Consider the following 21,065-nt stretch of genomic DNA (forward strand, 5'->3'; position numbering starts at 1 on the left):
TTCAGTTTTCAGCCTTTCATATTCTTATTCACAGAAAAATAAAAGTCTAGGTAGCAGAAGTTTGTTTTGTTTTTAGTTTGCTCAGAGAGTTAAAAAAGACCTTTAAGTAAAAACTGAAATATAAACATGGGTCTAAAGACATTTTAGCTATATATATTGGATCAGGTCAGTTAGTTTGGGAGTGTAGTGTGCCAGGTGCTATAGAAGAATGTGAAGTATGGTTTCTATTGTGTAGTACCTTACAGCTTATGCCGGGTAGCAGAAATTCCTGAGTAGCAGTTTGTGAAGGAAATAAAATAAGTCATAATCCTATAATTACCTATTTTAAAGATACTTTCTTTAAACTGAAAATTGTCTCTTATATTTTGAGGGTGAAACTTTATTTTAGGGTTTGATTAGAAACTGAAACATAAGAATTGCTTTGTTTTAAAGTCAAATTGGAAAGGACATTTGCTTGTAGGTGAGACGTAATGAAAAATAAGATAGCATAAGGAAGATTTTTTTAAATGATTAAATGGCAAAGATTTTAAAATATAAACTCCTGAAGTCAGTTCCTAGTAAACATGCCGTATATGTTTGACTGCTATCTGAATTGTCACTCAGATCATTAAACAGTGAAAATATAGATATATAGTTGCTGTTCAAAAAAGTATTTCTTGACATATTTAGTTGAAATTTTCTCTAAGTTTGAATAATTGTTAACTATCTTTGGCTCACCATTTGCTAAGTGGCTACCAAGGTAGGTTTAGTTTAAAGTTTCAGGGTTCTAAAACTCATTGAAAATAATTTGGGTTACTTCGTCTCCTCTACCTGTAAAATGAAGCAGAACTTTAATAGAAAGGACTTTATCATATTAAACAGTTTTCGTATTAAAACAGTTTTCTTCTAAAAATGAGATACTCTTTTTATGATGGAGATTCCATTGTGATTGCTGCTTTTTTTTTTTTTCTTCCTACTGAAGAAGCTCTTAGTGCACTTGCTAAGAACATAAGGAGTCATGTCAGAGGTCAGCTATTTGAGTCCATTTTCCCACAGCCGCCTGGTGCGAGTGATCTTTTACTGTGTTTTAAAAAAATGGGCAAGGATTAGAGAGGATTAGAAAGAATATTACCCTCCTGAATATAGGCCCAAGGCACTAAGGGGAGAGAACCCAACCAGGCAGCAAATGGGCTTTGCTTGACCAGGACACAACCTCTGCTGCATTCCTTTAAGAAACTGAATGGGAAATGTTAAGTCCCCAAACTGGATTAGTAAATAATCTCATAGCTTGTGACATCTGCTAAAATAAATTGATGAGCAGACTGCATTCGTACACTTTGAGGAGAGAGCCAGAGACATCAAGATTAACTATTCTTTTTTTTTTTTCAAGCTTTATTGAGGTATAGGAGTAGGAGTAATTAAAGACAGGCATGAAGCTCAGTGAGTGTTGGAAAGGCACATTTCATAAAAAAGAAAAACTTATTTTAGATATATTAATATAATACATATATATCGATTAATAACCTAAGGCTCAATTTTGAAACCACAACTTTTTGTCTCTTCCTGCTTATAGCAGTTTTACAAAGTGTTTCACAAATTTCAGCTCAAATTTATGTTGTTTATCTCCTTAGTTTGTGTAACAACCTGAGGAACTTAGAATTTAAAGTTTGAGAGGATATCATTTACAACACTTCTTAGGAGTGTTTCTCTTTCTATATTTTATAACAGAAGTTAATGTGGTTTGGACCTTATGACACATAATTTGGTATCAAATTAGGTAGGACCAAAGAGGCTGTTTCAGACCGGCCTAGTAGGGGAAAGGTACTCTGGTCTTAGTCTTTGGAGGAAGTATTTTGCTAACTAAATATTTTTTGAAAAGTTTTGTTTTAAGTTGACCACTTTAATAGTAAAGATGATGTATGAGTGGTTAATTTTGCATCTTTCTTCATGTAAGTAGTACATTTAAGTATACTGCTTTTGTTGTGGATTATAATATTAAGGCAAGTATTTTCTTCAAGAATTTAAGATATAATTTAATTTCATATGTGAATAAGAACTGATAGGCTATACCTTCTTTAACAGGTACACTCACTGGGGCGCCTGGGTAGCACAGCGGTTAAGCATCTGCCTTCGGCTCAGGGCGTGATCCCAGCGCTCTGGGTTCGAGCCCCACATCAGGCTCCTCCACTAAGAGCCTGCTTCTTCCTCTCCCACTCCCCCTGCTTGTGTTCCCTCTCACGCTGGCTGGCTGTCTCTCTCTGTCAAATAAATAAATAAAATCTTTAAAAAAAAAAAACAAACAGGCACACTCACTAATTCCTTAAATGCGTCTTGCTTTATCCTTTCTTAGCCTTGTTTAAGTTGGCCTGTACTTCAACCTGCTGTGTCTCCCCACCCCACCACCCAATCTGTTCATCTACATTTTGCATATCTTTATATATTAGTTCAAATCCCAAATTCCATCAAGTGATTTATTTTCAACTCCTAAATCATAATTAATACCCCCTAAATGTATAGTTACCATATGACCCAGCACTTCCATTCCTAGGTATATACCCAGGAGAGACGAAAGCATATGTTCACATAAAAACTTGGTGCATGAATGTTTATCGCAGCATTATTCATAATAGCCAAAAGATTAAAACAACCAAATGTTCATCAAATAATGAAAGGATAAACAAATGTGATATATCCATATAATGGAATATTAGCCACAAAAAGGAATGAGGTACTGGTATATGATATAACATGGATGTACCTTGAAAACATTGTACAGAGTGAAAGAAACCAGTTACAATAGACCATATGTTATGTGATTCTTCTTGTATGAAATAGCCAGAACAGGCAAATCTATAGAGATGCAAAGTATATTAGTGGTTGCTTAGGGGGAATGGGGATTAGAGGTTAATAACTAGAGATGATGGGGGTTCTTTTTGCGGTGATGAAAATGTTCTAAAATTGACTGTGGTAATGGTTGTACATATCTGTGAATATATTAAAAACCATTGAGTTGTACACTTTAAATGGGTGAATTGTAAAATATGAATTATATCTCAATAAACCTATTATAAAAAAACTAAAAAAATCTTCTATCCAAATTCTTATATACACTGTTTATACCTCTAATAAAGCACTCAGAATAGTCTTGTTATAATTATTAACTTCAGAAATCTGTCTTTCTCATTGCATTAGGAAGCTCCAGAGAATCTAGTGTTTCCTAACAAACATAGTGCTTTGCTGCCCTAGATATTAATTTAATTGAACTTATTCACAATTAAGTTGTATAAATTAAAGATGGGCATTAAGCTCAGTGGCAATGAGAGAAAAAAAGAATGTCACCACAAAATGTTGTTCCAAAATTGTATTTTATGATTTTTATACTTAATTCTCTTTTGGAAAAATAGATATTTGCTCTCACATTATTTCCTCAGCTTGAGGTTCCATTATGTATTTACCAAGGTCATACATAAGCCATTTATCACCTTATTTTTGCTTTTAGGAATATTCTGATCTTTAGAATTTGCATATATAAGCATTTTATACACATGCTATCAGTGTGACCCTCTTGTCATCTCAACGAGCTTAATGTTTGTTTTTTTAAAGCAAACTGACTTTATAAAATTTGAATCTAATTTTTGTGGGTGTTTGAACTTAACATAATTTAATTTTTTGTTTTTCTGTGGTGTGTTTTGTGTGTGTTATCTTTCTAGTACTTACTAGAGATGAAAAGTCTAATTTTACCTCCAGAACACATTCTGAAACGGGGTGATAGTGAAGCAATCGCCTATGCTTTCTTCCATCTTCAGCACTGGAAGAGAATAGAAGGTGCTCTTAATCTGTTACAGTGTACGTGGGAAGGCAGTAAGTATTCTTTTCCAAATGTACCACTAATCTCTCGGACTATTTATTCATTGCATCCCTGGCAGCCTTTTTAAATGAGATTATCTGAGTTTCCCTAAGTATTGTTGTTCAGATTGGTTTCGAAGTGAACTCAGAGGTGTTTATGTGGTTTATTGGTAGGAGAAATTCTTAATGTACTTATTGATGCCACATTTAGGAAGAGCAAAATGAGAAACTGTTACCGTATTCGACCATACATTCATTTAAATTACATATTTGTAAGGAAAGAAAATGAAAACTTACATCTCTTGTTTTATAAGCTTTTTAATGTGGTTGAGTTATTGTAATATTTTTTAAACTGGACTTTAATTTTCAGATGTTTACATCATGAAACTACTTTCTTTACAACTAGTAACAACTTTTTGTAAATCTATGTTTTTATTGTGGCAAAATACACATAACATGAAAGTTACTATTTTAACCATTTTATTTATTTTTTATTATTTTTTAAAGATTTTATTTTTAAGTAATCTCCACACCCAACGTGGGGCTCGAACTCACAACCCTGAGATCAAGTCACGCACTCTGCAACTGGGTCAGGCAGGCACCCCCATTTTAACAGTTTCAATAAATCAGGCTTACTTCACTGAGCATAATGTTGTAGCACACGTCAGAAAGTCGTTCCTTTTTAGGGCTGAGTAATATTCCATTGTATGTATATACTGTACTTTGTTTATACATCCATCTGTCAATGGACATTTGGATTGTTTCCACCTTTTGGTTATTATGAATAATGCTGCTATGAACATGGGTATTACAAATATTACAAAGAACTGCTTTCAGTTCTTTTGAGTATATACCTAGAAGTGGAATCAGTAGATTATCTAATTCTATGTTTAATTTTTTGAGGAACTGTCTTACTATTTTCTATGGCAGCTGTACCATTTTATATTCCACCAGCATTGCACAAGGGTTTCACTTTCTTTGTATCCTTGGCAACATTTTTTTTTTTTTAATAATAGCCATACTAATGGGTATGAAGCGGTATCTCATTGTGTTTTTGATTTGCATTTTCCTAGTAATTAGTGTTGTTGAACATTTTTTTAATGTGCTAATTTGTATATCTTCTTTGGAGAACTAGATTGTTTTTCAACTAACTACCAGATCTCTTATTTGTAACATCTTAAAATCACTTAGAAAATGAAAACGCTCAATCAAAATATTTTGTCAGTTGAATTCTTTTAATGACTGCCTGGGAAAGTACACTCCTGTTATCAATTAAAATTCAAAAATAAATTCAATACTCATTAACTAGAATTGGTTAACCCCCTGAGCTCCCAAACTTTGTACTGGCACCTTGGGGCATTGTAGCAAATTCACAAGTGTATCATGGGATATTTAAAAATTTCAGTGGAAACACAGCAATACTCAACATCTGTCAAGCATCATTCAGACCGTTAGCTCTGCATAGTTCAAGGTTTCACCATTACGTGGCTCTCCATTCTCTATTTCTTTTGATGTTGTCATAGCTTTGCAAAGCTGGGTTTTTCTTAATTGCTATGATTAAAAGAAGTACCACACAAAAAAAGCAGTGTGGAACAGGAAATGAGGATGGCGGTATCCAATCTGATTCCAAGTTTTGAGAAGTTATGCAGTGCCCAACAGGTACATACATCCCATTAGTAAGAAAAGGTGATTGTTTAAAAATGAAATAATTAAAGGTGCCTGGCTGGTTCGGTCAGTAGAGCACCTGCTCTTGATCTTGGGGTTGTAGGTTCAAGCCCCACATTGGATGTAGAGATTACTTAAAAAAATAAAATCTTTAAAAAAAAAAAAAATTAGTTAAGTGGGGGGCGCCTGGGTGGCACAGCAGTTAAGTGTCTGCCTTCAGCTCAGGGCGTGATCCCGGCGTTATGGGATCGAGCCCCACATCAGGCTCCTCCGCTATGAGCCTGCTTCTTCCTCTCCCACTCCCCCTGCTTGTGTTCCCTCTCTCGCTGGCTGTCTCTATCTCTGTCGAATAAATAAATAAAATCTTAAAAAAAATAATTAGTTAAGTGGAATTGTTAGGCATTCCTTTCAGCCTAGGGACATTACACAAAGGGTGCCATGTATCCTTGAAGCAAGAGAATTTGGGAACCTCTGCATTAACCACTTACTAAGGGTCAGACACTGTGCTTGCCACTGACAATATGCAGATTAATGAAACTGGGACTACAAAAACTGAGGAGCGGAATGTCTTTGGGTAATTAGTCTTCCTTTTGCTTTTTCTCTAGTAGTCTACAAGCTCCTCAAAGCTAGTCCTCTATTTCGTTGATCCTGTATGTGTCTTCAGTGCCTAATGTTCTGCCTGGCTCATAGGAGGTTTTCAGTAAATATGGGACTTACACGGTATTTCATAAATAATCTTCTTTATGAATGATTTCCTAGTGTTACCACTGATTTGCTCTGTGACTTTGGACAAATCCCTGCTTTTTATTGTGGCAGAACAAAATTCGTATTTTGACAAAAGTTTATAGAGCTTAACACTAAAGGAAAAACAAAAACCTTATCACAATTTTGATGAATACTCAGCTAGTTGAGTAGGTAATAAAGATTCCTTCTTTAAGAAGTCTGCAAGAGCTGATGATAATCTAGATCAGGGATGGTTAAATTTTTCCTGTAAAGAGCCAGATGGTAAGTATTTGGTCTCTGTGGCCATAGTCTCTGTTATAGCTACCCGACTCTTACAGCATGAAAGCAGCCGTACATAATGTATAAATGAACAAGCAATTTTCACATCTGTATTCTAATAAAATTTTATTTATAAACATGAATAGTGGTCCAGGTCTGGCCAAAGGGTGATGCTTTGGTGACCTCTGATCTAAGTTAAATTCTGCTTGTAGAAAACTTTGGTGACATCTAACACATGAAATTAGGAGCCATTGAGAACTCTTACAGGTTGCCAACAGTTAAGGTCACAACAGTTATACATGTTGCAATTTTATGAAGATTCCTGGAAGAAAAGGAATTCATACCCACAAAGTCTGTTGTGTTTATAGTGAGGAGACAGAGGCAAGAAGGACCCAGCCAACCTTATCACCCACCACTCCCTTTAGTTTTATTCCAGCCAGACCATTCTATTCTCTAAATAAGTCTTATTCTTCCTCTTAGTCCTTCTTTTGCTTACTTTGTTTCTTTCATCTAAAAGGTATCTCTAAAAAAAATTAATAAATGCTATGTGAAAATTTTATAAAAATATGTCTCCAAAATAGCTTTGATCTGTAGTATGGGATGAAAGTGAGTCTGAATGGAATGTCAATTTATGTATTTTTTTTCCTCAGCTTTTAGAATGATTCCATATCCATTAGAGAAAGGCCATCTATTTTATCCTTATCCCAGCTGCACAGAGATTGCTGATAGAGAGCTATTACCTAGTAAGTAAATATTCTAGTTTTCCTAAACTTAAAAGTAGTTGTGGGATTGTTTTTCATAGTATTTTCTCATAGTAAAAGTTTTTGGTTGAAATTCAGGATATTGTTTAAAATACTGTTCTAGCCATTTTCTGGATGTAGTTGCATAAGTTCATTCCCATATGTTTTTGGGGTAAAATGCTATGTGAAATGCAATGAAGAACACAAAAATTGAAGATGTTAAAAAGAGCAGTCATCTTACAAACATTCGAAGAAGAAATAATACCAATCCTTCACAAACTCTTTTCAGAAAAGAAAAGAGGAAGGAACACTTCCCAGCTTATTCCATGAGACCAGTATTCCCCTGACACCGAAACCAAAGACATTACAAGAAAACTATAGAACAATATCCCTCATGAATATAGACACAAACGTATTCAACAAAATATTAGCAAACTGAATCCAGCCACATATAAAAAAGTTTCTACTCCATGAGCAATTGGGACTTACCTCACAAATGCAACTAGTTTAACATCTCAAAAGGCAGTGCATCATGTTAGAATAAATGACAGGGGATGCTGGGAAAGCAGCTGACAAAAATCCAACAACCATTCATGGTAAAAATTTTGAACGAACTAGGAACGTAAGAGAATTTCCTTAATCCGATAAAGAGCATCTACGAAAACCCCACAGCTGACAGCATACTTAATGGTGATTTTACGATTTAACCACTGAATGCTTTCTCCCTCAGATTAGGAATAAGGCAAGGATGGCTGCTCTCCCCACTTCTCTTCAGCTTGTACTGGAGATCCTAGTCAGTGCAATCGAGCTAGAAAAATATAAATAAACAAAAGGCATTCGTGTTGGAAAGAAAGAAGACAAGCTGTCTTTATTCACAGATGACATCATCTTCTATGTAGGAAATCCTAAGAAATTCATAAAAATACTATTAGATCTAATAAACAAGTTCGGCAAGGTTGCAGGTTATAATATCCACATATAAAACTCAGTTGCATATTTATATACTGGCAGTGAATAATCAGGCCAAAAATGAAATTTAGAAAACATTTCTAATCACAGTAGCATCAAAAAGAACAAACAATTTAGGAATAATTTAACAAAAGATGTGCGTGGCTTGTCTACTAAAAACTACGTAATATCCTGGGAGGAATTAAAGAAAATCTAAGTAAATGGAGAGACATTCTATGTTTATTGATTAGAAAACCCAATATTACTTATATGGCAATTCTCTCCACATTGATCTATAGATTCAGTACAATCCCTACCAAAATCCCAGGAGGAATTTTGCAAAAACTGACATGCTGATCTCAAAATTTATATGGAAAGGTAAAATACTCAGAATAGCCAAAACAGTCTTCACAAAGAATGCAATTGGCGGGACTACACTTTCCAGTTCTAAAAAGAGCAGTCATGGACTTAGGGGGAGAACCAGAAGTAAAGGTTCTGGTTTGCTGAGAATTATGATTTGCTAAGGTTATGATTCTTGAGAGTCCCATTGAGTCCCCACTTTCAGGAAGCCAAACTTCTCAAAAGAATCGTCTATACTATTTGTCTCAGCTGCCTTATCCACTCACTCTTCTTCTCTGTGAACTGGTAAAGTTCTGCATAACTTTTCTTTTTATGATTTAACCAATAAGGAAGCATGCTGAAGGTTATAAACACCAGCACCATGTTTCCTTCTGTGATATAAACCTGTGCCACAGTTTTTACAGTTCTGAGGCCATTAGAGCTCAAGTCTAAGAAGGAAAGTTGCAGTTTTACAACCAACAAACGTAGTGAGCTGAAAAGTCCAAACAGATAGATGAAAATTTGGGAGAGATTATGGAAGTTGAGTATACTGATATTTTTCTCCCAGGGTCTTTTATATTCTTCCATCCTCTGAGATAAGTTATCTGTTTTTTCTTTGAACTCTCGAAGTACTTTGTGTACTTCTTAACCTCCCCTTCTAGATTGTAAACTTGGAAGGCCAGGATTCTCTTTATCATCCCTCTGTGTATCTCTATAATGTTCACAATGAAAATTAGTGTTCAGTAAATATTTTAATTAGTCAAATTTATTCTTTTTCTTTTCTTTTCTTTTTTAGTTTCAGAGGTAGAGTTTAGTGATTCATCAGTTGCGTATAACACCCACTGCTCATTACATCAAGTGCCCTCCTTAATGCCATAAATGGGCCAAATACATTGTTAGTACCCAACAAAAGTAAAGATTAGTACCTTTTCCTCCTTATTCTACTCCAAACTCCTGAACTGCTCACAAGTTACTAGAGAGACTGATTAACAATGTGTTAAGTGCTGCATGTATGGAATAGATTATAAGGAAGCTGGAAGGGGGAGTGCCTGTCTCTCTAAGGTCAGGGATGATTCCCAAATCTGACTTGGTTTGACTTTGAAGAATGGGAAATCCATCATACAGCAGGAGGAGCAGGTTTGGGAATAGGAGTGGGGGAAGTAAATAAATTCAGGCTCTGAGTATGTTGCATGTGTATACCAGATCTCATGTGTGTATATGATGTGTGTATGTACACATGTGTATGTATGCATGCTTAAATATTTTATTATATAATCTATTTAGCGCATATATATATACATAATATTTTTATATATCTAAATAATATATGGGCCTAAGATATATTTATAAGATATATATGCATATTAATTAAGTGTATATTATATAAATAGTAAATATTGTAGGTATTCTTTGGGTATAAGTAGTAGCTGTTTTAAACTTAAAGGGAATTTGTTAGGAGAAGACTGGATTATTTCAAAGAATCCAAAGGCAGCAATTACAGTCAGACCTCAGAAGGGACTAGAACCAGAAACTAGAAGGCTATCAAGATTTCCAGGAGTCAGTTATCTGTCTGTCTCTATCTCTGGCTGCCTTTTTCTGTCTCTCCTGTTCACACTTCTCTTTTTTTCCTTTCCCAACACCATCTCCCCTCTGTATGAGCTCTCATATCTGCTTCTCTCAATGTGTCTGCTTCATTTTTCTATCTTTGTCATTTGGCTTTCCCTTCTTGGACACTCATGTAGCCAAACTTGATGCCCTTACATGGCTCTAGTTTACACGTCTTGAGTTCAAGCAAATAGTACCGCATGAGTAAGATCTCAAACCGGCTTGTAAAACTTCTAGGAGAGAGCATCCAATTTACCCAGGTGTTTATTCCTGGTGCGGTTAGCCGTGGCCTAGGGACAGGGTCAGGTTGTGTAAACAGGGTTCCCCGGGGTTCCACTCTCTCTTTCTCTCCACATTTCTCTACAACACCAAACCAACTTGGAAATCATCATTTTCTAGGCATGGATGAGATCACTAAGGGAGACCGTAGAGTGAGAAGTAAACTGAGAGTGGAACCCTGGGGGCACAAAAATGTTGAAGGAATGGGTGGCTGATAAGGAGTTGGGAAGATTCAATGAAGGAGTGGTCAGAGAGACAGGACAAGAACCAGAACTAGATAGGCTAGGAACTAAAAGGAGGAAAAAATGTCCAAGTGAGGAGGAGTATCTGATATCAAGGAAGGTGATTACTGCAAAGAATCCATTGACTCTGGCAATTAGAAGGTCATTAGTGAAAGAAATTTTATTTTCTTTCCTAGGATGGTGCTGGTAGTGGTTGTTCTTGTTGTTTTTCCATTTTAACAGAAACGAGGATATTTATTTTTTTTAAATATTTTATTTACTTATTTGTCAGAGAGAGACAGAGAGAGACAGAGAGCAAGCACAAGCAGGGGGAGAGGCAGGCAGAGGGAGAAGCAGGCTCCCCGCTAAGCAGGGAGTCTGATGTGGGTGGGACTTGATCCCAGGACCCTGGGGATCATGACCTGAGGCGAAGGCAGCCACTTAAGCGACTGAGCCACCCAGGCATCCCCAGAAACAAGGATATTTAGGGCAAAGAAGTCAGTCTTTAATTATGGAACATCAGTATGCAAGAGTGTATTATATTAGGTTAATATGTTTAGCCTAATAGAATGCCCCCCAAATCATTACAAAAATTGCCTTATATAAGGCCAATTTTACATAGTAATATGAATAAAATCAGGGTTATTATCATGTATTGCCAGAGTCACAGGCTACAAGAATGGAGAGTTTGCTTTTTTAGCAGGCCTTTATTATTTCTAGGGTGCTTACACATTTGCAAATTCCAGGAGATAGGAGAGGAGGGATATGCTGGTGGTGGTGTTTGATTATATTGTTTGTTCTGAGAGCATTTGTCTGTCTCTGACTGTGGTAGAACGAACAAATTTTTAATAATGTGGAGTTCTAATACCCAGGAGTACTTAATGTTTTTTTGTTTTCAGTTCTCCTTCAACCTTGATATGACTTACAACATTCTGGAATTTGCTTATGAACCTCATAAGTTCAGACTTGAACTATTCCCTTAGTTCACATAGCTATTTAGTTGTCTTTTATGCCTCCTGATAAATTTTTCTCTACAAGCCAGTGATGAAATTTGAACTTTACTTCCAAGGGAGTGTTTCTGTACTAGTCATCCATTATACTGATGTATTAGCCAAACATTGACTGACAAACGAATCTACAGAAAGCAATCCAAAAAGAAAAAATTAGGTCTCTCCTGTAATATAAAAAACTCATATTTTAGGAAATTGTCTTAGTAAAGCTATATCGTTTTCTACCTTATAAAGTGGAAATAATACTATCTATCTCTGAAGACTATTAAAAAATCAAACTAATATAAATTAAAGCACTTTGTAAATCATGAAATGCTATACAGTTTAATTAATTTTATCAATGTTGCTGTCTCTCACACGATAGGAATTTTAGTGACCATTGGTATGCATAAGTGTTCCCTGTCTTTGCAAATACCATGGTTTATTTCTCTTGGTTTGCTAGAAGAAGTTGGCCTCTCATGGTTGAGGGACAGGGCAAAAGGGGCTGCTGGTTTTTTGGGTGCTGAAAGTACAACGTTGTCCACAGCTTCTAATGTTTCTAACTTTTTTTTTAAAAGTTCAGATTTGGTGTGCTTTTACTTTAAATGTGACTCAAGCCTCTGGAAATTTTCTGGATTTTTAATGAGTTCAGTTTTTGGCATATACTTTTGAGTATAGTATAAGACATAAAAAATATGGCTACCAAAGGAAACTTAGGTGTAATCTTCTCTGTGAATCATTATGTTGAAAAAAGTGAAATTTATAGCTGACCTTGATTCAGCACTGAATTAGTCATCCCTTACTTATGCAGGATATTACATCAGGAATTCCTGGGTTTGTGTCCAGCCCTGAGCAGTCAACTTCCTGGACTAATGAAGTCCCAGAGTAGCTCTCAGTTTAACAGACATTTATTGAGCACCTACTGTGTGCCAAGCGTGGTAATAGACTCATCTCAGCATTGGTATTCAGGTATTTTCAATCAAATTTCAAATAAGATATAAATACTTGAATACTATTAGTGTTGAAATATCCAGTCATTAGAAAAATAATACCTGAGTTAATGTGTGAATGTGATAAAATAAGACGAGGGACTTCATTTATGTTTAGAATCCTAGGGCTTTCGTGTTCTAGTTCAGTTTTTACAGTGCTCTATGAAATGCCACACATAGAATATTTATTAATAACTGGATTAAATTATGGTTCTGGGAAATCCGCAGCCACACATCTGTCTCTCAATCACTATACTTGTCTCTGAGCTCCTGAAGAGCAAGAATTATAAGAACTCACATTTAAGGACTTAGAGTGTTCATCATAACAACTCCGTAGCAACTATGAGAGGGTTTAGCAACTTATTCAAGATCACACAGCTAATAAATGACAAAGCTCTTTCAAAACCACCTCAGCATGATTTTACAATTAATGTTCTTTCCCACGATGCCATCCTATTCCCAGTCCCCAGCACAGTCATATGGCTCTGTAGATATGCTGTCGATGCTGGAATAAATAATGGAGAACTTTCTTGTACCTTGCTTAGCCAGAGATGCCTTGTTCTTTTTTAAAACAACTGTTTTCCTTTTTAGTTGCAAACTTTGTTTGAAAATATTAAAACTGGCTTACACTGTATTCTTTTTTTTTTGATGTAGTGTTGCATGATTCATTATTTGCATATAACACCAAAGTGCTCATTGCAATACATGCCCTCCTTAATACACTGTACTCTTAAATAAAATCCATCTCTACCTTTTCTCCCTTGCAGGCTTTCATCATGTTTCTGTTTACCCAAAGAAGGAGCTTCCTTTTTTCATCCATTTCACAGCAGGACTGTGTTCTTCTACAGCAATGATAGCTCTTCTCACACACGAGTTTCCTGAAATCATGGGTGTTTTTGCTAAAGCTGTAAGTATGATCTCAAGGACTTGTGTAGAGTATTTGTAAAGCACACAAGGAACCATCTCTAATCTGTTTGTGCTAAACCAGTTGATCAGATGTTTGTTATAGTAAATTACAGGAATTGATTTGTAAAGTTGCTGCCATAAATATGTCAAACATAAGGTTTTGGTGATTTGAGCTATATTTTTGTTGCTTAAAAGTTTAAAGAATACAATGGCATAGCATGATAAAGTTGGTCTTCATAGATCACTTTTGGTGGTAAACATAGCACTTGTTACTAGCTGAGGAATAACCCAACTCTTAAATGCTTTCTTTTAAGCGTTTTAAAAAAATTCCCTATTTCGGAAACAATTGCCTATTTCGATTTTTCCATTTAAATGAAATCATTATTGGTAAGGTTTGCTGATGGAGAATGAGTAGGTAAGATGGGACAGATGGAACATTCGCCCTGGGTACAGAATGTGCTTCTTTACTCAAAGCTTCTCACTGTTGTATCTGCATGTTCTTAATTGACTTTCCCCAACATTGGGTGTAGAACCATGGATAGACCTTTTATTTTCATTTTTATCCTTTAATTTGAACTACTTCCCCATTTCCTGAGCCAGGTCCAGAAGGTACTTGAGGACTGATATTAGGGAGACTATCCCATGATTATTTACTCTTCTACACAAACTTCGTAATTAATGTCACCGGCTCAAAGTAAAATTACCAAAGAGAAGTCCCTTTCAGTTGCTAAGCCTTTAAAAAATGGGTCTTTCTTACACATCTTCACATTTTTACCAGGTAACAATAGTTCAGACTCAAAAGGAAAATGCTAATTCATTTTAGTCCCAAATCGAAAAGCATTGAGAACCGTAGAAACACCGGCCCTTACTCAGCAATGTCATTTCTATATTTTTTTCTGTATGTCTCCGTTCTAACTCCCTGTTTCCTCACAATTTCTTTTTCTGCCTTAAGAACAGTTTATTTTGTGCCTTAAAGATTAGTTGGTTTTCTTCTGACACCAGGAGTAAAAGCACTGGTTTCCCTTTTTCCCTGAAGGTCAACTGTATAATGTGTTAAGTTGCCACTGGCTGTAGGCCTAGCAGTCTGAGACTGCACTTGATTCTGGGTCAGTCTTCAAGGAGAATGACTTTCCCCTGTTGTTCAGGGAGTATAGTATTTGGGTTGGAAACTGACCGTTTCCTTTTAGTGTGAAAGGGAAGTGTAGTGATCATACCGTGTAACTGTTGTTCGAAGTGGTGCTGACTGGGGAGTGAGTGCATCTCAAACTGAGATGACCTTACTGTGTACTCTGGCATGGAAAAAAATTGACTGGAAAGGGAATCCCGTCCATTTAACAACTGGAAAAATATATGCAGCTGTGTATTTGAGATCACAGGCAAGCAGTAGGAGAGATGGTCCTTGGGGTTCTCTCAGGGCATCGGAAGGGAGGTAAAATCGAGTAAGGAGAGAGATTTAGAATCTGGAATCAATATGTAGCAATTGTTAATAGTGTACCTCCATGAGATACTGGCTCAGATTAATGCAGAGTGTATTCACTGTCTGCTTTGTCCATCAGTGTTAGTACGTAGTGTCTGTCTTTACCTGAGACATGGCTAATGCCCCAGAAGAGCCGTTACGGGTACATAGCACGAGCTCCTTAGCATTCCTCCAGCAGAGTCTGAGAATGAATAATTATACGTTTTAAAGTGGAAGCTTCTTTTTTAGACCAAAAGTTACTAATTTACTGTGATTCTAGTTAATGAACAATAAACAGGCACTTATTTACCGTCCTTTGATATTTGTATAGTTGGTGGTATATAGTTAAAAATGTGCCTCACAGCAAACTTTTATAGCCACATTTTATCCGGTGGCCTTTACATGTACATTTTTAGTTCCTAAAAGCTAACTATTTACTCAAGGTACCTGCAGACCAGTATTTGGCATGCAGCAGTACCAGAGGGAGGTTCCATTGAAGAATTTGTGGAAACTGATTACATACAGGCCATCTCCAGCTTACACACATAACGTATAAATGCCTACCAGCCAGCCAGCAAGGGAGCCAGCGGCTCAAATTCTATTTCTTCTCTTACTTACTTAATGGTCTGTGCAGTAGGAGCTTCGCCATCACCCAGGAGCTTGTTAGAAAGGCAGAGGACCTCAGGCGCCACTCCAAACTTCCTGAATCTGCATTTTAACAAGACCCCCGGGTGATCGTATATGCATGTTTAAAACTTGAGAAGCCCTGCTCTCGGCTCCCGCAATAGGAGGAATTTAGATGGCCTGGATAGTGCCACCTCTTCCAGGTGGGGAAGGGGCAGCGTTCCAGAGTGGCAGTGAGCATAGGCTCTGGAGTCAGACTACTTTTCTTTGAGTTCCAGCCCTGACACTTCCTGGCTGTGCAACCTCAGGTAAGTTACTTAACCATTTCTCCCCCTCATTGTAAAAGGAGAATAGTACTACCTTATAGGCCTTTGTGAGGGTCAAATGAGTTTAAAATATGACAGGTGTTTAGAACCGTGTCTGTCCACAGTAGAAACTAGGGAAGTGTTACTCTTGTCACCACCCGTCATTGTCATCATTATCACCAAAGTGCAGCTGTGATGAGAAATCCTAACCCCGTCATGTTGGGAGGAGCTGTGTCCTGATAGTAAACTCAAAATGTATTTTCCCATAGAAACTGCAGTATAAATGGTGGCTAGGTGTCATTTAAACAATACTACTGGTACATTATGTGTATTTGTACCACCAAAAGTGGAGAAGTGTTTCAGATTCTAGGCGCTGGCAAACTGCCTGGTAGAACATCAAGTATCGGTGCATTGCAAACTGCCTATGTTAGGCTTTTCACGGAGGTCAGAGATGCGATAGCCTAATGCAGTGCAAATCAATCTATTTAGTAAGGTAAAGCAATTTAAGAACATTTCCTGAATTTTTTCCATTGTTATCACGTTCTCTTCCTCATCCAATATATTTTTGTATTAGTTCATATGCTAGAGTAAATTTAATTTGAATCTGTTAAAATCCGTTTGTTACAAAAATTGCTTCTTTGTGAAGCAAGGCACTAGAGATTAATGACTTTTCATAATCCTCACTGTACCTGAGATTGAGATAAATGAAAGGGTAGGAACTAGAATGGTTAGTGGTCTTAGTGCCCCATCTTTTGCATGATACAGAGCTGTGTGGAATAAGACTTTAGTTTCAGCAAGTTAGGACTTTCTTTCTTGATTTTTCTCCTGGCTGAGATGAAAACCAAGTCTGACATTCGACGTAGAGCAATAAAAAAAAAAAAAATTGCATAAATCCCTGGAGATGTGGAATGTGCTGATATCAGAGCTGATATTCTCCAAGGCCAGAATTCCTGAAAAAGGAAAAATTGCTTTTAAGTGGTAGGTCATTTTCTCACCTGCTTTGAAGCCTGCTGGGTTAAATATGAGAGTTCAAAGTAAGGGTAGCCAGCAAACCAAATGAACTGGAATCTGATTCTGCTTATCTGAAAGGAGCTTCTTTTTTTAAGAGCAGCACTGCCCTCTCCTTAGAGAACCAATCTTCATCTAGCCTGGCCCCTTTCATTTCTCTCCTGTGAGAAAAGCTTTCTTCTTAGTAAGCCTTGGGAGGGCCTTATCACAGCAGTGAAGACTACAGATGGTCTTTGGGCGTTTCACTGACTTACTCATGAATTCAGGCTTATGGCACGTGACTTTAGTACTTCGAATTCAGAAGTGTGTTTGTATATAAAAATCCCTAGTTGGTTTTAATGAAATAGGATAGATAGCCTTTGCAGCCTGGCAGAAAAAGGTGTTAATGGTTAAAGACAGGAATCAGAAAGATTCCCAAATAAATTGTTTGTTTCACTAAAGCAAAACTTTGTTGAAATCTGTTTCACTGAACACATACTGTAGCTGTGCTGAGGTGGGAATGGGCCCTGTTTCCACATATTTTTACTAATCTTTATGTGGGAAAATGTGGTTGGACATGCCAGTGATGAATTTCTGAGCAACTCATAATTGGCTGGCTCCACTGTAACTAGGGCCTAACAATCTGCTTGATTAATTCTTTAAGGACTACATTAGCCAAGTTGTATGATTTCCAAAGATATAGAAGGTCAGATGTTATACTAACAAAAGACCTTTCTACAGAATGTCCCACTGGGAATTCTTCAGCCCCTTCCCAAAAATAATTAACATTTTTCTCCCCAAATTACATTTTAAAAAATAATAAGCAGAAATAAATGCCAAGTGTGTTTTACTGAATAGTGATCAAAACTTTTGAGGTTTGTACACTATTCTCATCAGTTTTTTTCAGGGCAAAGATTGTCTTCATCCCTAGGGGAGTTGATAGGTAATTATAGCTTTATATTGATATATACCAGTAGAAAAAATATATTATTTCTGAAGGTTCCTAATTTTCCATTGTCATAACCAGTGACATGAAACCTGTTCATAGGCGAAAGTGATTTTTTTATATTCTCCATCCTATTTCATTCATGCTAAAAACCGATGATAGTTGTATTGCTCTTTATTAAATAAATGGGGCCACGTTCAGCAATTCAACCAAGAAGTAAAGCAAGTTTCTTCCTTTGTTTGAAAATGGATTACTTTTCAAAGCTGTGAGACTTCCTTAGTTCCTAAGAACTGGCATAGTTTTTAAAACATTTTGAATTGTAACCAAGCTTATATTCCCATAAAATATTGTTCTGTAACCATGCTATTTCCACAGCAATATATCTGAGGTATTTCCCCGAGATTATACTGATAATAAAAGGAGCCCATTGTGTGACAGGTCAAAAAATTTTAAATGTTTACATTTTTGTTCCCTTGTTAGTGCCACTGAATTCATCTTTATTTGGTCAGTCTAGCATAGTCCAGTTATGATTTTCTTAATTAATTGGGATATTTCCATTAAGAGCATTTCTCATGCTTCATTCTCATTGTTCTCCTTCAAAAAGAACCAGACTGAGAAGTTCGTGATATCGCTGTTGTTCTTCTCTATCCATATTTCCTGAGTACTAAACTCTTCTTTCAAAGAGGGGGAAAAAAGAATAAAAGTTAAGACAGTGTACTTTTTAACACATGTTTATACCCCTTCCCCTGGGATTTCCTTCAATTTCAAAGTTTGTGGAAAGCACCCTCTTTCCCTATTAACATGTGCCTGTCAAGTAAGAAGTTCACAAAAGCTTTCCTTCCCTGAATTTATTTGGCAGTATATTTAATCATCCTTTCCCCCTCAAAGCAGACGTCTCAGTGCCAAAGTTTAGGACATCCTGTCACTAACTGCTACTGATATATTGATTGCTTAATCATTAATACTTGGGGCAAATGGATTGCATAGCAGTTTTCAGAAGAATGGTGCTTAGAAATTGATGTCGGTTGCTTACTCTAAACCCATCACACGAGTGACACTAGAATTCACATTAGGAAACCTACTGATTTTTCTTTTAGAAAACATCTCTGTTTTTTGCAGACCCAGCAAATCCTCTGAATGGAGAGAATAATGGGATACAGAATAAAAGTATAATCTTGAGGAATAGTTTTTATTGGCTTCTTTCTTGAGTCGAACTTTGCTCCTTCTCCCACCAATCAAATTTCTAATGCTCAAGAGAACTAAATTTGTATGACTACTTAATATATTACGATTCTAAACCAGGAGTAATTTAGATTTCAGTTTGTTATTATCTTTGTTCTTAAGAGTGTATACTTAGACTCTCATTTATTCCTACCCGAGCCATTGGAAGACAGATTGTGGTTTTCCAATGTTTTAGATGGGGAAGTTTGAGTCATTCAAGTTAAGTGATTTGCTTGAAATCACACAATAGATAGCCCTTTAGTCATGATATATATGCTTGGTTTCAATAATATGTCAGTTCACAATTTAGGCCAAAACAAGTACAAAAGAATACATTTCAAACAAAATATAGTAATGCTGAAGGGATATGGAATGATGGAGTGGTGATAGTAAAGTGGTTTTGCTGCAGAAGTCTTCCTGCAGGAGATGAATTTAGAGAAGAGTTTTAGATGAAAAGGCCGATATGGATTTTGAGAAAATAGAAAGGACACTTAGGTTGCAGAAATGCTTATTGCAAAAACAAAACCTCAGTAGACAAACTGCCTGGAGAGCTCTCCACTCATCACAACATAAGCCTATTTGATGAACTCTGATGTTTTAAAGTAAAGAATGCCCATTTGCTTTTTTGTCTTTCAAATTGGTTCACTTTAATTTCATTCCTTTTCTTGCTAGTAAGCCACTTAAGAACGAAGAACACTGTTTGGTCATTTCCATCACATACTCAGACAACGGTTAGCCTATCTAACTCTCTGAAATGTACAGTAATACTAAAGAAACAGTAGGCACTGGTTTGTAATGATTCAGAGGGAATTTGATCGACTCTCTGAAATGGTAAAAAAAAAGAAAATTTAATGTAAAGTACAAATGTATACCCTATGTTTCAGTATCATTCTTCTTTCAAAATCAGAGGGTAAGTCTGTGAAGGATTATCTGGGGAAGTTTAACTGAACAGAATAAGCTTTTGGTCTAAAATATAACATGTGCATATTTTCTGGCTAGCATGAGAATTTTAGGTAGAGATGTACTTCTAGTAGTTGTATGAGTAGGTAGGAAACTTAGGTGTGTTTCTTAATGCTGATGAGGCCTTGATACAAGATTGGCTATTAATTGTATTCTTTCTGAGGGGCACCTGGGTGACTCAGTCGTTAAGCGTCTGCCTTCAGCTCAGGGCCTGATCCCAGAGTCCTGGAATTGAGCCCCGCATCGGGCTCCCTGCTCCACTGGGAGCCTGCTTCCTCTCCCATTCCCCCTGCTTGTGTTCCCTCTCTCTCTGGCTGTCTCTCTCTCTGTCAAATAAATAAATAAAATCTTTTAAAAAAATAGTATTCTTTCTGAATTTGAGAAAAAAATAAAATTATCTTATTTCTGTAATGACATTAAGATTGCCTTACATCCGGGGCACCTGGGTGGCGCAGCGGTTAAGCGTCTGCCTTTGGCTCAGGGCGTGATCCCAGCGTTCTGGGATCGAGCCCCACATCAGGCTCTTCCGCTGGGAGCCTGCTTCTTCCTCTCCCACTCCCCCTGCTTGTGTTCCCTCTCTCGCTGGCTGTCTCTCTCTCTGTCAAATAAATAAATAAAATCTTTAAAAAAAAAAAAAAAAAGATTGCCTTACATCCATCTCTAACAGCCAGCTTCAAGAAAAGAAATTACTTGGGCTTCAGATGCTGTCGACAAAATTGAGAGAACTGATACTCAGAGAATTCAGACCACATAATCACCCTCTCATCTCATCCTATAATTTCAAGCATTCTGAAAATGAAATGTATATGTATTCTTCCAAGTGTCAGAAAGGGCTCTATTCTTATTGAGCACTTGTAAATTACCAGTAGCATAACACAGAGAGAAGCATATTAAGGAAGAATTCAGAAGGGAGCATATTCTCACACCCTTTGTTAGGAACGTGCCAGCTCTTGTTTTCATCTATTCAAGATGCCAGAGTCCCATTTTCTTTGTGAAGCCAGAGTTCAAGCTTTGACTCCCAGGTAGCAGGAGCTTTACAATTAAATTTTAATCCCTTA

At 36.6% G+C, this 21,065-nt stretch overlaps 1 protein-coding gene across 6 annotated transcripts in view; it reads left to right on the forward strand.

The window, feature by feature from the left end:
• ST7L (suppression of tumorigenicity 7 like) overlaps positions 1 to 21,065 on the forward strand; it is a 128,333-nt gene that overhangs the window by 45,986 nt on the left and 61,282 nt on the right. For 5 of the 6 annotated variants that reach the window (XR_005834058.1, XR_005834057.1, XR_005834060.1 and 2 more), the window contains exons 12-14: positions 3,690 to 3,840; positions 7,143 to 7,235; positions 13,370 to 13,509. Coding sequence is in view for 2 of the 6 variants with exons in the window: in XM_040626897.1 (XP_040482831.1) it covers positions 3,690 to 3,840; positions 7,143 to 7,235; positions 13,370 to 13,509 (384 nt within the window). In the remaining 4 variants the exon portion in view is untranslated. The remainder of the gene's footprint in view (positions 1 to 3,689; positions 3,841 to 7,142; positions 7,236 to 13,369; positions 13,510 to 21,065) is intronic. The other variant, XR_005834059.1, reaches the window with a different exon arrangement.

The sequence above is a fragment of the Ursus maritimus genome, unplaced genomic scaffold, assembly GCF_017311325.1.
Source record: "Ursus maritimus isolate PB19 unplaced genomic scaffold, ASM1731132v1 scaffold_12, whole genome shotgun sequence".
Lineage (NCBI taxonomy): Eukaryota > Metazoa > Chordata > Mammalia > Carnivora > Ursidae > Ursus > Ursus maritimus.